The sequence below is a fragment of the Lissotriton vulgaris genome, chromosome 7, assembly GCF_964263255.1.
Source record: "Lissotriton vulgaris chromosome 7, aLisVul1.2, whole genome shotgun sequence".
Lineage (NCBI taxonomy): Eukaryota > Metazoa > Chordata > Amphibia > Caudata > Salamandridae > Lissotriton > Lissotriton vulgaris.
This window is the reverse complement of record NC_141695.1, coordinates 1,495,326,506-1,495,342,999: the sequence shown is the minus strand read 5'-3', so window position 1 is coordinate 1,495,342,999 and position 16,494 is coordinate 1,495,326,506. Positions and strand designations below refer to the sequence as shown.

Genomic DNA, 16,494 nt, shown 5'->3' with positions numbered 1-16,494 from the left:
AAGGCCATTTCCCTAATGCAGAAACTGCGAGTCAGCTGCCAAATGCGAGGCGTTTTTGCTTTAGGAGATAAAATACCCCCTTCCTCGAATTCCTGCATCACGTTCCTGGCGGTCTATATATATATATATATATATATATACACACACATACATATGAAACCCAGGATCCCGAGGGGGATGAACTTGGATGAGGAACTTTTTGTACATTTGCAATAAAAACTTGATCTCTTTCTACATTATAATGAGGAACATTAGTTCCCTGTACGTGACAGTTAACATCTGACCAAGGGAACAGAACCAAGAGACTGTATTAAAACAGATATGTGAACAGCCATGTATAATTGTTTGGAGTCATAGGTACTATACCAAAATTTTAAGTTACAAGTTTCTAAAATCAAGAACTGTGGCTAACCGGTGTTAATGCAACTGTTGTTATATACATAATGTAAAAATGGTAAAAGGTACTATACCTAAAATGACTAACAGCTAATTGTGTGGTTTAACCAGCGCAGTTGCAGTACAAGGAAAGTGTCTCATAATTATTTACACATTCATATCTGTCATAAAGTGGTGACTTTGTGATAAAAACACATTTAAACTACCAATCCCAGAATGCAATGGGACGGGTAATGATGCATAGCCTTTATAAACCAATAAAAAAGTAGTGCCACCTACAGTGAGAAAGGGCGTGTGCCCGAAACGCGTCGGTGTGAAAGACTGATGATGGTGGAATTTGCTGAATAAAGCCTACTTAATTACAATTCCTGAGTGCGGCGTTTTGTTTTGCTGAAAAAAGATTTTCGGACCTGTGGTTAGTCCCACGCACGCACCCGCTGTAGAGCGCTCCAGCCTGAACCGCCATTGTGTAAATATATATATATATATATATATATATATATATATATATATATATATATATATATATACATACTTACAGACATATCTGGCTTTCGCAGACAACACTCCTCTTTCGCACAACCATAGTGTGGCAGTGTAAACTGGAAGCCAAAGGCATTTGTGTTCTGCAGGAATTTGCTCAAGGGCCACGAAGGGTCGCTGTCTTTGATTTCACAGAAAATGCCCTAGGCATCCAGTGATAGGAATTTCACAACCTTGAAACCTTAAAAAAGAAGGTATGTTACCTGATTAGTTCCATGAAGGGTCCTGGTCCATGATGGAGCCTTTACACATGAAGTCAGCACAGATGTGCTATATAAAAAAATCCATTGAGTTGGTCCCGATTGTCTCACCTGGAATTTAAAATGAATAACGAAAATGTGTTTAAAAGTCAAAAAAACGTTTCAATGCCTCACCAGGTGTCGTAAACGCAATATAAATACATTTATAATTACAATTTACAATGTATGAAGCTGTACTTATTTATTAAAAAAGTTACTTGATAGAAGTTTAAGAAAGCATAAAATAAAGAAACAATAACGGCCAAATTATTTGTTCCTCACATTCATTGAAGAAAATGTTACTTTATTTCCTCACTCCATGCATTTCATGAATCATCACCGCTTACTTATGGAAGTGTAGTCACTGGACATTTTTTAAATCTATCAGTGTAAGCTCTCACACAGATCAAATGGGCAATGTGCAGTTTCAGCAGATATGAAAGCCATTCTTCTCCTTCCCTTCTTTCCATTCCTCCATGTTTGATGACTTCACACCAAATTATATATTTGTTGATATTTGTTCAGACTGACTGCCTGACTTTGGAGGATACTGAGTCATCTTTAGTTAATTTTTTTTGCATTAGTTAATGAAATTTCTCTAAGAAGTGTAATGAATAATGTGTGAAGCAGCGGTGCGGCATGTGGTGCCCAGGTCGCGGTGCGAACAGCGGCTCGGTGGCGGCATCGGATGACATCGTCAGTGAGATCAGGGTCGCGGTGCGCGATGAAGGCGGTGCTCGTCGCGGTGCAAGCAGCGGCGGTGTCGTTGCTGAAGCGCTGTCGTCGGCTGATGAACTGGAGTCGATGGTGCCGCGTCGGTAGGCCAAGGCTGCGTTGCGGGATGAGGGCGGTGCGTCGTGTAACTTATGAGCTGGGCCCTCAAACCAGGGTGCAACCAGCAGCGTCAATTTCGACGGGAAGTGGCGGCGTTTGGCCGGCCAAGGCATCCTCGTGAAGAAAGGTGGTGCAGAGTGTGGTGCCCACAGGTCGTGGTGCAAGCATCAGCTCAGTGGCAGCGTCAATTGGCGACGTCGGTGAGACCAGGGTTGCGCTGCGGCGGTGCCCTCTGCGGTGCCAAAGCTTCGGGGTCAAGCAAGACAGTGTGAAGTGGGGTGCCCACTGGTCGTGGTGCAAGCAGCGGCTCAATGGCGGCGTGTAGGAGAGTAGGGTCTGCTTTCCTATGGTCACCCCCATTTTTGCTTTTTGCTTCACTGGTTTTCGACTTAATGTGGCTGTGGGCCTGCTAATCAGACCCACAGCCTGCTGTTCTCTCTCTAAATGCACATACATGTACTATAGGTACATAACCAATTTGGTACTGGACACCTTGTCAGCCCCTATACAGTGCCCTATAGGTGCCCAGGGCATAGGTGCATCCAAGGCCTACAAGGGGCTGCAGCATATCTTTTGCCACCCCTGGCTAGTACTTAAATCGACACAACTGGCTGATCACTCAGCTGGGGCAAGGTGGTTTAATCACCCCTTGCTTAGATATAGTATACCTATATCTAAACCTATATCTGGACACATATATACCTATAAGTCACTCCTATGGCAGGCCTTAACAATCCTGGAGGCAGAGTGCTTGGTTTTATGCGAGATGGGGCTCTAGCATGAGCTGAGCCTGTCTGCAGCTGTCGGGACCAACTCCCTTAGCTGTTCCGGGATATTGCCATACCATATACTCTTAAGTGCATTATAATCCTCGCGGTTATGTGCTAACTTTGGTTTGGCTTTATCAAAACATGTCGTGTTTGGTGTCATACGTTTTGGAATACTACCCCCTCGCCAGTCCTGGCGACGGGGGTAGCATTCCACCCTTCTAGAGGGAGAAGACATGTTACTTTACTGAAACGCGGTTAATCCTAACCAGAGCCTCAGCATCACAAAATGGATGCTGCTGCCCCGACACAAGTCTGACCTCCTGCTGCTGACCAAAACTTGGCAGAGGAGGCCTGGACAAAGGGTTTCCTGTCGCGGGGAGGTGCTACACTACCCCAGACAGGAGATAGTGGATTGGAGCAGGGAGGGCTGAAAGAAACTAGACACTGCCTGGGGAGCACAAGGCTTCCCCTTGCATAATCCAGTCAAACCGGTTCTGGGGCACACCAGCCCCAGTCCTGGCGCGAAACTGGACAAAAGGAAAGGGGTGTAACCATCCCCTTCCCTGGTCCCACCCATAGGAGGGACCTAGCAGGTAATCCAGCCCACAGATTTGGAATAAAGGTGGGAGCAGTGCCAGCGCACATCAGATTATCCTGACTGAAACTTTGCTACAGAACTCTGGACCCTTCGACATCCCACTCGACGTGGAAGACTGAAGAATCTCCCTTGTGGTCAAGGAGTGACCACCCTGTGCAAACAGGCACCATCCAGCGCCTCGCCGTTTGCTTTGTTGCAGTTCCCGCCGGAACTCGAGCGACAGAGATCGACAAGACCCAGCTTTCCCGCCTTCCAACAGCCCGATCCACAGTCCCAGCGAATCGGAGACCCGTGGAGGCGACCTGAAGCGTGGGGCCGGCCATCTTGGAAAAACCACAAAGTGCTGACCGTGCAGCTCCCGTGGCTCCCTCGACGCTGTGCATTGGGGTTTGAGAAGCCCCAGCCCCGAGCAGCTTTTGCACCGAAGCTCACCCCTCCACACTCACAGAGTACTGCGTGGTGCTCTTCTGCACTTTTCTGCTCGGCGCGTTGGTCCGGTCGCTTGCCCGTTGGCTAGTGGCCCCAGTACCGACGAACCTTTGAATTTGCTCTGCCAGTCAGGTTGCTCTAGACTGGCCCTCGCTCCCCTGAAAAAGAACACCCGCCCTGACCTTGCTGGATCGAGTAAGAAGCGATCTTCGAATCCTGCATGGGTTGCCTTTGCCATGGCTTGTTAGCTCCAATCCGGAAGCTGACACCGCCAACAGCGAGAGCCTTCGTGGGACAGCTCGTGATCCATTCCTGGACATCCTCGGTGCCCCAGAGTCCACGTGGCAGCGGCGACAAGCTTCACGACAACCACCTGATTGCGCCCGAATTTGCCTAGTTCCTTCCTGGTTCCACCCTGGTCACTGCTGAGTGACCCAGACTCTGTCCCCTCTGCTTTCAGGTACTCTACATCTTCGATCCACCCTTGGATCCAACCGGACACTTCTCTTCTGGACGCCTGCAGCATCTTCATCTCCAGGCACCATCAGACTGCGTGACAAAACCCGACACACTTTGGCACCTATGCACCCGCTTCCTGTGAGTGAGGTAACTCGTGAACGCCGGTGCTCCTGCATGGGTATACACCTCTAGTGTCTAAGTCTAAAGTTTGGTAATTCTAGTCCAGACTGAAGACTCCTTAAACAGTAACTTTGTAACTTTTACGCACCATTGACTTTACATTGGTGCATGTGTATGCTTTAAGCGCTGCACCCGTTTCCCGCAGGTTTTTCCCGACTTCACCACTGCTAGTCCCGAATAGCCCCATCGATTCCCAAGGCCTCAGGCCTGACCACTGTTCGAGTAGTGATACTTACACCACTATTTTAGTATATGGTTTGAGTGGCCCTGGCCTCATCCATAATTGTGCAACTTTCATATGTTTTACTGTTCTTTTGTTTAAATGATTGTGCTTCTAGACTCATAAAGAGTATAGAGGATTATTCTAGTAATAAATACATATATTTTTATAATATATAACTTGTGTGGTGTCCTTCCATTTGATATTGCAGGATTGTGATTGGTAAAACAGCTGGCTTCACATGCCCTCTTGAGTTTAGCCTGAAGGCTGCTTAGTCCATGCTACCCCTAGGATAGCTTGTCTATAAGGTTGACTTACAACCACCACCATAAGGGATTGTTTAGATTGATACAAGGTGCCCCCAGAACTGGAGATATCATATATCAGGCCAACTTCTCACACAGCGTCAACAGGTGTCGTCGGTGAGACCAGGGTTGCAGTGCGGCGTCGCCCTCTGCGGTGCCTTCAGGTCACGGAGTCGGCAACGGCATCGTAGATGTTGTCAAGTTGGTGTTCTTTGGGTTGCAGCACAAAACACACAGTCCCCAGCGCTGAAGAGTTGAAGAACTTGAAGTCTTTGCTGTTCCTGAGTCTTCGTGAACAGGGGGCAAGCTCTACTTCAGCCCTTAGAGAGACTCACAAATTAGGTTGCAGAAAGTCCAGTCCAGACCTTTCACTGTCCAAGACAAAAGCAGCCATTGCAGGTTAGCCCAGCAAAGCACCCAGCAAAGCAGTGGTTCCAGTCCAATGAAGTACCGTGGAGTGGCTGAAGGAGACGTACTTGCTGGAGGAGAAGACTGGGTCAAGCGTGTGGCCGGCGTAGTGGGTGGGGGTGTTCACCAGTTGCTTGAGTCCGAGGTTGGCGAGGTTGTCCAGCAGGGTGGAGGTGTTGCTGTCCTTGTTGTTCTCCAGGTGGAAGTTGAAGTCCCCTAGGAGGATGTAGTCTGAGGAGCTGAGGGCGTGCGGGCTGATGAAGTCTGCGATGTCTTCGCTGAATTGTGTGCTCGGTCCCGGGGGTCTGTAGATGAGGGTGCCTCTGAGTGTGGTCTGGGGGTCGGTGTGTATCTGGAAGTGGAGGTGTTCGGCGGCGGTGAAAGTGTCGTCGGAGTTGGTCGTGATGCGGATGGTGTTCTTGTGTGCAAAGGCGATGCCTCCTCCAGTCTGGTTGACGCGGTCCCTCCGGGTGATCTTGTATCCGTCCGGGATGCAATGGCGATGTCGGGCGCTGAGGAGGCGTTCATCCAGGTTTCCGTGAAGAAGGCGACGTCTGGCGATGTTGTGTCGAGCAGGTTCCAGAGTTCGACGGCGTACCTGTGGACGGAGCGGGTGTTGAGCAGGATGCACTTGAGGTGGTTGCTGTTGGTGCTCGGCTTGGCTGTGTGGTGCAGGCCCGGAGGCAGGAGAACTTGCAGTGTTGGCAGGTAAAGGGTCCGTGGGGGCGTTTCGGGGTGGCTCGATAGCAGGCGGGCTTCCGATCGGGATGGAGTGCGTAGAGGGTGGCGGTGTCGTTGGTCCGTCGTGTGGGCTGGCATCCGCGGGGGCCAGGGGTCCAGGTGCTGGGCGCGGTCCAAGCGCGGACCGGCGCAGACGAGCTTGCCTTTGGCGCGCCCGCTGCACGTGCTCGCTGCGCGTACGCCTTGACTCCGCCATAAATGGCGAAGTGGGAGGGAGGAGCAGCGGGGCAGGCCGCAGTGGAGCAGCGGCGGGGGGAGAGGAGAGCGGGAAAAACTGGCGAGGGGGCAGGTACGGAGGTCAAGAGAAACGGGCAGTACAATGATCACAGAGACAAGGCAAGATACAAAATACAGGAACAGAATACAAAATACAATAAAAAATACAATAATTAGCAGGGGCGGCGACAAAACACGGGCGGAGACTGCCGAGGAAAAACCAAAAGCACAGCTGCAGGGCAGCGGCGAACTCGAGGCAGCGGCGGGGAGCCAGGCACACTCACGGGGAGTCACGCAGTGTGTGGAGCGACCGGCCCTGAAGCAGGGTCAAGGGTCACCGCTCACCACCGCGTTGACTCCGCCATAAATGGCCAAGTGGGAGGGAGGAGCCGCTGGGAGGCGGGAGCGGGGTGACGAATGGGGGTAGAGGAAGAAAAAGGGGTGGGCCGCAGGGGAGCAGCGGCGGGGAGCGGGGGGGGGGGGAAGAGGAGAGCAGGAAAAACGGGCGAGGAGGCAGGTATGGAGGACAAGAGAAACGGGCAGTACAATGATCACAGAGACAAGGCAAGATACAAAATACAGGAACAGAATACAAAATACAAAACAAAATACAATAATTAGCAGGGGCGGCGACAAAACACGGGCGGAGGCCGCCGAGGAAAAACCAAAAGCACAGCTGTAGGGCAGCGGCGAACTCGAGGCAGCAGCAGGGAGGCTGGCACACTCACGGGGAGTCACTCAGTGTGTGGAGCGACCGGCCCTCTCAGATGATGACTGGACTGAGGCACTCGCCAGTTTCAGAGGTTCCTTGGTGTCCTCCAGATACTGATTAATCCAGTTTAAATATCTTCATCGGGCGTACTACACCTGTCTCCGGCTCTGGAAGATGGGAGCAATCCCGTACCCCACTTACCTCAGATGCCAATCTGACGACGGTTCCTTTTGCATACGGTCTGGGGTTGCACGGCACTGCAACATTTCTGGTCACGAGTGTTGTCCTGCCTGGGGCGCGTGCTAGGATGGGACCTTCCTGCAGACCCTCGACTAACTCTTCTCCACAGTACGGACGATATTGGGGGGGAACATATACAAACGGCATTTGTTATTTCTAGGGCTTACTTTGGCCAAGGGGGACATAGCTCAACAGTGGAAGGGTGGCACCCTGGAAATCCGCTGTAGATAAATGTATGTCAGCTGAAGTGGCGGTGTTTCAAGCCAAAGGTAGCCCGCAGAAGCATGGGAAGATCTGGAACGCATGGGCCAACTATCGGGGCATTGACCTTTCCCTCTTATCACCGTCTCCAGATTACGACCCTAAAGACAGACATACTATTTAATGAATCCTCAATTCCTGACGCGGATTGGCCACTGTGGTGATATGCTTATATGTTTATATGCTTGTGTTCTGTTCTTAGTGCGAAATGTGGTGCAGGGGAGGGGGGTGGCAGGAGGAGGGGGTTGTTGGTTTAACTGCCGTATTGCTCCTCAAATGCTACCCTTATCAGCAGCTTTTATATCTGTAATCCGTGATGTGCATGAACGTTATTTGTCGGGGAACAACCCCGATAGTTGTAAAATCTCAATAAAATGTATTGTCCCAAAAAAAAAAGTCTAGTCAAAACTGCAATAGAGAACGAGCAATGTAATATTTAGATTATTTTACATATACGATACAGCTTTAACATAATTCCAATGAGTAGGGGTGTTTACAAAGAATATTTGATGGTAAAAAGAGCTTCTCGGACATTAGTTGCATGGTGTATGTATAGCCTGAATGTGACCGGATTATAGAAACCAGGGTGGGGTGGAATGAAAGGGGACCGCAGCTGAAATAGTACTAGGCCACAATGTATGCTATTTGTTTCCTTCATATTTACAGAATACGTAAGTACAATTTAAAAAGGCAGAGAGAGCATACAGTTGTCCCAGAATAACAGTTTTTGTGCAAGTGTCAAAACTGGGATTAGGATCCTGGTTCAATTATTAAAATTTCAGCCATATCTCCACCCTTCAGTGTAGACTTGTGCAGCTCTATGCACATAAAATAGTGTGTGAAAAGCCAAAGGTATTCATAACATTTCCAAACTTAGGATTTTTGGTCAACTATTTATTTAAGATGGCACTCGTTTTGTTTTGCATCAGTATCCGCCATGTTCGTTGAAACGGGGGGAAGCTGTATGAGAAGATTAAACATACCCTTTGGCCTAGCATTTCAATTTGTTTAGAATCAACCCTATCGCCGATTTCACCTCTTTTCACGTAACGCGTTTTCATGCAATTTAAAAGGTAGCTGGAGATAATCGAGCCTCCCCTTTACTAGCGCCGAGTCGATGGCTTGGGCTATTTTTCTAGTGAAGAAATTTCCATCAGGAGAAGACTAAAGAAGGCAAAGAGTACTAGCTTAAATGCAATTTGTTTATTTTGAAAAGAAATCCGCAACATGTGTCTTAATTCTCTCGTCTGTGAAGCCCCTTCCACATACCTCGCGGTCAACATGTGTCATCCTCTTAAACACACAGATACAAGCATTTGCAATGCAATAGTTTGAGCTATTGGGATTGTAGATGACAATAGCTTGAATTCTTGCGAATGCGATACCTATTGCAAATATTTTTGGGCGTTTACGAGTACCGCATGTCACGCTTTCACGTTAATAGTCAGCGCCCCTTTCTTTAGACGGGTCGCATCCAATGAAAGGGGCGTGGCTGCCATTAAAGTGAAAGTGCGGGTTGGGGTGCTTTTTAAAAAAAAAAAAGTGTCTGTCAAGGTGAAGTGATGTGAAGGCGCGGCATGGTGTGCTTGTTAACAACAACAAAAAGTGAATAAATAGTTTTAAAAAAACATGTGGATACGTTTAGCACCGCAAATAAACCAAAGGCGTGGCCGCCAGTGTGACATACCATACTATGAATTTTAAAAAATCGTTAGTAGAGAGTGTGTCTTGCCTTCGGAGGGGCTAATATGTGGTAGCGTTCTAGTGTTCCGTTAGACGGAACAGGAAGGGGAGTAGCGGAAACGGAAGGCGGCCATTTTAGGTTATTGGCGCCGACCGTCAAACTGCTTGGTTGTGTTTCCCGGCGCTCCGTGAGAATAAAGTAACAAGAAGAAATTCAAGGTGTGGTCTCCATGATTTACCATCTTTACAATGGCGACGAGGCTTCAAGCATAGAGCTCAACCCACACAAACAGCGTGCGGTGCACCGGGGGCGTTACTCTTCAGCCCAGCCGATCCACGGAGCGTGGCAGAGGGCCACAGCAGGCGCAGAAAGTCGCGAAACCCAGGACTAACGTGCATTGCAGGAGCACTACTGGTGGAGGTAGGCCTGCAGGCGCCCACCTAGTCCTAGACGTCACGGGGCAAAGTCCACCCGTCCACCGGGTCCCCACCAGGTGCCACGCGGGGCTGGAGTAAAAGAAGGCCCACGCTGAAAGGAGCCCAGACATGTGCCTAAGTAGGCATTGGATCGCGGGGAGAGGCTGCGCCTGTCAAACTGGCGGAACAGCGTGAAGGCGAAGGGGAGCCGAACATAACTCACCCTGGGGGAGAAGAAGACCCACTGGCACTGCCTGCTCCCGCGCACGCCCCGCTAGAAGAAGACAGTGATGGTGACCTAGAAACAGGGAACGCGGCGGTACAGCCCGCGCCAGGTAGTCCCCCGGGAAGAGCAGTCCCCGTCCAGCCAGCCAGGCGAAGAACCAACAACATGGCGGTACAGTCGTCGTCCCTCACGCAACTGGAACCTTTCCTGACCAATTCGGGTGAACCGGAGAGGCTATGGGAAGACTGGAAGAGGTATTTCCTCAATTACCTCGACGCGTTGGAAGAGGAGGCAGGTGCGCCATACTCCAGCAAGAGAAGAAAGAAAATCCTGTTGCATAATCTGGGCCCAGAAGGAATAAGGGTCTACGACACCATTGTCAAAATAGAGAGAGATGCCACAGACACTGACGTGTTTAGCCACGCAATTGCTGATCTGGACGCGCACTTCAGACCAGTTGTGTGTGTTGCGATTGACCGCTACAACTTCTTCCAGAGAAAACAGAAGAGCAATGAGACGGTGGATGAATATGTTATAGCCCTGCAGAAACTGGCACTCACATGCAAGTTCGGCGCACTACATGACGACCTGATTAGAGACCAAATTATCATGCACACGTCGAGCACCCATGTCCAAGAGAAGCTATGGGTTAATGGAGATGCCCCCCTCAAGGAAATTTGGGCAATGGTTAAAAAGGTCGAACTGTCCAAACGCTGTGCCCAGGCGGCCAAGAAGGAAACGGGAGGGACGCAAACAGTATGCAAGATAACGACGCAAGGCAAGGGAGAGCGTCCCAAGCAAAGAGAGCCGCAGAGATATCAAGAAGGAAGACGTCCTAAACATTCCAATCCGGCAGACCAAAGAGCGCACAAAGGGGAACGTCAAAGCTGTTACAGGTGCGGAAGTACGATGCACTTAGGGAATGACAAAGTGTGCCCTGCGTTCCGGGCAAAATGTTCGTATTGTGGAGTGTTCGGGCACTACGAAAAGGTATGCCGCCGCAAAACCAAGGGAACATCAGTCAAATATGTGGACCAAGAACAGCAGGACGAAACAACCGGATCAGAGGAAACAGAAGACTTGGAAGAAATCCTGTACATAGACGTCCAAGTGCTGGAGTTAGAAGGGTCGGGCACCGACAAACCCAGGTTGGACATGCACATCGGAGGTATACCTTTGGAGATGATAGCGGACGGCGGTGCCCCCATCTCCATCATACAAAGGAAAGTATGGGAAGATAGGTTCGTATCAAAGCATGGTGAGAATCTGCACCCCATGACCTTGCGACCCGTCACCTACACAGGACAGAAGATCCCGATGTTGGGGTATTGTCCCCTGTCGTTCGAGTTCAGGGGCCGACAGGCCATGTGCAAATTATACATTGCGGAGAAAGGCCCCTCGGTTCTGAGTTGGAAAGACCAAGGTGCCTTAGGAATACAACTCAACCCCGGAGGCATCGAGAAGATCCTACTGATGGATATGGACAGGAAAGATGACGCCGAATCGTGGAAACGAGCATACCCCAAAGTCTTCAACGGCCAGATTGGGGAACTAGCGAGGTACAAACACCTGATAAAGCTGAGGGAGGGGGCAACCCCGGTGGTGCACAAGGTGAGGAACATCCCATTCCGGAGCAGGGAGGCGGTGCAACAAGAACTGGGCAGACTCGAAAGGGAAGGCGTAATCAGAGCCATAGAAAGCGCTGAATGGCTTTCTCCCCTGGTGGTAGCCCAAAAACCGAATGGAAAAGTCCGGCTGTGCGTGGACCTTAGAGAACTGAACAAAAATATAATCATTGACAAGTTTCTTCTGCCTCGAATAAACGAGATGCTAGCGAAGACAAAAAACATCAAATGGTTCTCCACTGTGGACCTATCGTCGGCCTACCACCAAGTGAGACTACACCCATCGTGCAGCCACCTCACGTCGTTCATCACACCGTTCGGCTGTTACGAATTTGTACGGATGCCGTTTGGCCTAGCCTCGGCGGCCGCCGTTTTTCAGAAGATGATGCACAGACTACTCAAAGGCGTAGAAGACGTACAGTTCTTCCAGGATGATATTTTGGTGATGGGAAAGACTATGCACGACCACAATGAAAAACTGCACAAAGTGCTTAAAACCTTGCAGGACAATGGACTAACAGCGGAGTGGGCAAAGTGCAAATTCGGAGTACAGTCAGTCACGTACTTGGGTCATGAGGTGAGCGAAGAAGGGATAAAACCTAAAACTTCTAACATGAAGGCGATTCAGGATGCCCCCGCCCCGAGCAAGAAAGAAGACGTTCGATCGTTCCTAGGAATGGCCGAATATTACAGTAAATTTGTTCCCCACTTTGCAACCAAAACGCATCACCTGCGCCAGCTGCTCAAGGAAAAGAACAAGTTTCAATGGGGCCAAGAGGAACAGGCCGAGTTCGAATCACTTAAGAGGGAGATGAGTGCCACCATTCCACTCAAAGGATTCGACCCCAGTGCAGAGTCAATCCTCACGACTGATGCAAGTGACAAAGGCCTTGGGGCAGTCTTGATGCAATGATCAGAGAATGGCGAGACCGTGACAGTCAGCTTCGCATCCAGGTCCTTAGCGCCCAATGAGGAAAAGTTTAGCGTGATTGAGAAGGAGATGTTGGCAGTCGTGTGGGCCATGGAGAGATTTCGCCAATACCTGTGGGGAGCTAAGTTCTTGGTGAGAACGGACCACAAGCCCCTAGTCAGAGTGTTAACCTCGAGTGGCCATGCTCACGCTACGCCCAGGATCGCGAAAATGACTCTACGACTGTTGGACTTTGTATATGATGTGGAGCACATCCCAGGACCACAAAATAAGGTAGCGGACTTCCTTAGCAGGGCGGCAGCCATGGAAGACGCGAGCTGCCAAGAGGAACCCAATTGGGAAGGCTATGTAGTAGCCACCATTCAAGACACCGAAAGAGTGATAAGTGCGCAAGAGTGGGAAGAGGCATACAAAGAGGATAGTGACTTGGAAGCCATCAAGGGATACGTCATCCATGGATGGCCAGAAAAAAGATACCTCAAGGAGGAACTCCGAAGGTATTGGGAAGTGAGGGATGAACTGTCCCTGGCAGAGAATCCCACTTTCTTGTTGAGAGGGGACAAGGTAGTACCACCCCAAGGCGTACAGGAACATTTAATGACTTTATTACATGAAGGGCACCAGGGCATCACAAAGACCAAAGCCCTCGCCAGGCAAGCATACTGGTGGCCGGCCATTGATGCGCAGGTTGAGCGCCACGTGAGACTGTGTGAGTCGTGCGCCAAGGCGGACAAATCACAAAGCATGATCAGACCCCCTCTAGGAAAGTTCCCGATACCAGATGGACCCTGGGAGATGCTGTCAGAGGACATAATGGGGCCCGTCCTAAACAAAGAGGGGACACAGAAGTATGTAGTGGCTCTCATCGACAAATACTCTAAATGGCCAGAAATAGAGGTGAGGGAAAATATGGATACAGAAGCAGTTGTAAACTTCCTGCGAGCCACCTTCATCAGAGAAGGAATCCCGAAAGTCATCATCAGCGACAATGGGCCGCAGTTCACCTCGGCCAAATGTATTGCCTTCACCGAGAGAATTGGAATAGAGGTGAAACACACGCCAATCTATCATCCATCAGGTAATGGCCAAGTGGAGCGATTTAATCGCGTGATTATGGGTACCATCCAGGCAGCCATCAATGATGGGCTAGATTGGGAGAAGGAACTGGAAAAGATGATCTGGGCATATCGGATCACACCGGGAAGCACAGGATACAGCCCCTTTAAGGTCCTGAGAGGGAGAGAAGCATTTACCAAGGACAACGTGGCATGGAGGAAGTTGGTGATACAGAGCAAGTGGTCTCCAGCAGTGGTAAAAAGGAACTTGGAGAGAGCACAAGAAGTGTACACGACACATTTCAATAGAAGTCACAATGTGAAGGAAGCAGAACTGGAAAGGGGTGACTGGGTGAGAGTCAAGCTGGCCGTCCTCAAGAAGAAGGGGGAAAGCAAGTTCTCACCACCCTTGCAAGTCCTAGAGCCGTACGCCCGGTCAGCCTTACTCAGCGATGGGAAGGTATGGTCGCAGGACAGGATGGCCAGATGCAGCAGAATCATGAAATGGGAACGTGAAGTGGAAGATGGAGCAGAGAACGTCGTGGAAGATGGAGAAGAAGGAAGTAGTCGAAGGCGAGGTGAGGATGTAGAAGAAGGAATGCCGCAAGTGGAGGATGACGAAGGCGAAGCAGGTGTGAGCGAAGGAGTGAGGGGCTGGTGCAAGGAAGAAGGTAATGAGGAAGTTATGGGCAAGGAGTATGAAAGCGCAGGGAGGCCCACGGGAGAGAAAGAACTGAACAGCAGTGGAGGAGTGGCGAAGGTGAAGACTAGAGTTGGAAGGGAAATAAAGGTGCCAGAGAAATACAAAGACTTTAACATGGACTGGAAGTAAGAACTTTGTTCTATTGTGATATGCATAAAGGGGGGAGATATGTGGTAGCGTTCTAGTGTTCCGTTAGACGGAACAGGAAGGGGAGTAGCGGAAACGGAAGGCTGCCATTTTAGGTTATTGGCGCCAACCGTCAAACTGCTTGGTTGTGTTTCCCGGCGCTCCGTGAGAATAAAGTAACAAGAAGAAATTCAAGGTGTGGTCTCCATGATTTACCATCTTTACATAATACTTCCAGCAATATGTCTTAGTATAATGCTACTGGTGCTCATGCAAAAATGTCTCACTACCGTTGGGTGGAGTTAGAGCAATAAATAGAAAACAGCAAAAAAAACAAAGCCTAAGGTTACTTTTCAGGAAATGCATTCTCTGTGGCAGCAAAAGTAATTTGCAACTTTAAGGAATATTCAGAGTGGAGATGCAGGGGCTCTAGGAATGGGTGAAAAACAACGCCTAATTATCAAGTAAATGGTCTTTTAAAGACCTGTGAAACACTTGGGTGTGGCTGCGATGTGTGTGTGTGTGTGGGGAAGCTGGACTGACACACAAGACGGGAGGGGTCTGAAGCCCTTCGAGCCCTATGGGTGTTGAGCGCCTGTACTCAGGAACACCTCAAGGGGAGAAATATTAGAGCAAAATGTAGTAAATCATTGGGCCTTCAGTTTGTAACAACATAGCTATTATTGCCATTTGTATAAAAGCAACACATAAAAATCAGAGTTAAAGAAAGTGCAGAGTACCAATGCAAAGGCCAGGAGATTCTCGATTTCAAAGACTTGGCATAAAAGATAATTATTGGCACCTAGCCATGTGCTATTATCAAGAGCTTGACTATACAGCACACTTAAAAATAATTCATCTAAAATACAACATACGAATAACACAGAATTAGTTCTCAGAAATAGCATCACGCCTACCATAGGCATTCACTACATAGCAGCCTAAACAATCATTATAAACACTAAACTTTGCAAAAATGGCAAATACATAGCTGAAAAAGGCATCTTCATATGCAATTTGAGGCTGCAGTAGCAATCTCAACACTGCAAAAGTACAAGAACAAAAATAATTGATTTACTGCTAGGCTTTACAAATTATACAGGCAAATGCTAGAGCATTACATCTCTAACAGATCACATTCGTGCCAGAAACTTCACCACGGCACATGCATATAGAGGTCTAGAATCAGACTGTAAAATTCTCGTAGCCGTTGCTCAGTTTCTTGTGCCTAGGGTTTAGCAAATCCTGCCTAATACAAGTCTTTCTTAGATGTTAATAAGCGGTGCTAACAAATAGCACACTGGCAATATTTTCTTAATGCTATTTACAGTTCGAACAAATCAATAAGGCCATAGATTGAGATGACCATTTTAGAGAAAACCTCTTAGGTGGCAAAGAGCCTATTCTTACCTGAACATATAATTTCCCATCTATGGGATTAGTAATGCAGTCCAGATATTTTTCATAGAGGACTTGACTTGAACTGCACACAATTCATAGAGAGAGACCCGCTGGTGCCTTTTTCGGACTGTTTTTAAGCCACCCAACTCCAGTAGAATTTCTTAATTTGTTCTTTCGAACAAATCGACTCAGACGGCCTAAACTTCCAATAGCACAGTACGCCTAAGGAAGACAACCCCTTTCTGATGTTTTTACATTACTCCATTTTGTGGAATCTGCCTAACCTAAATATATCCTGAAAGGCCGCTGCATTGGTCTGAGCCCTGCTTTATCAGCAGTTTTTCTCCTGCCCATCTCGAGATCAAGTGGATAAGACGGTGTACTAGAGGAAGGGACACCAAAGTGCTAATGAACTTGCATTCAGTTATGGTCACGTCAGAAAGGTTGCCAAACCACCATAATCCCACCCCATAAAATGCTGCAGCAACAGCTTTAGAATCATAAATCTGGAGGGGAGGCTCTATAGGTTTACAGCAAGAGGCGTGATGCCCCTTCAGAATGGGAACTGATATCTGTTTGTGCTTGAGGGCTGCTTAGTCAATGTGATGCTTCCATGACATGCCTGATGACAATCTGATTCCCTAATACTCAAAATCGTTCACCCTTTCAAGTTCCTCATCTCCCAAATACATGTTCACTCTACAGGATTTATGTTGATTTAGAGACATTAATTTAGTCTTGGTTGTGTTAACCTCAAGACCTTAGTGAGCAAAACT

At 48.7% G+C, this 16,494-nt stretch overlaps 1 protein-coding gene across 1 annotated transcript in view; it reads right to left on the bottom strand.

The window, feature by feature from the left end:
• The window catches only part of UQCC1 (ubiquinol-cytochrome c reductase complex assembly factor 1), a 537,036-nt gene that overhangs the window by 485,384 nt on the left and 35,158 nt on the right, over window positions 1-16,494 (bottom strand). Inside the window, exon 2 of the mRNA XM_086932310.1 lies at window positions 1,143-1,250. Within this exon, the coding sequence (XP_086788436.1) occupies window positions 1,143-1,250 (108 nt within the window). The remainder of the gene's footprint in view (window positions 1-1,142; window positions 1,251-16,494) is intronic.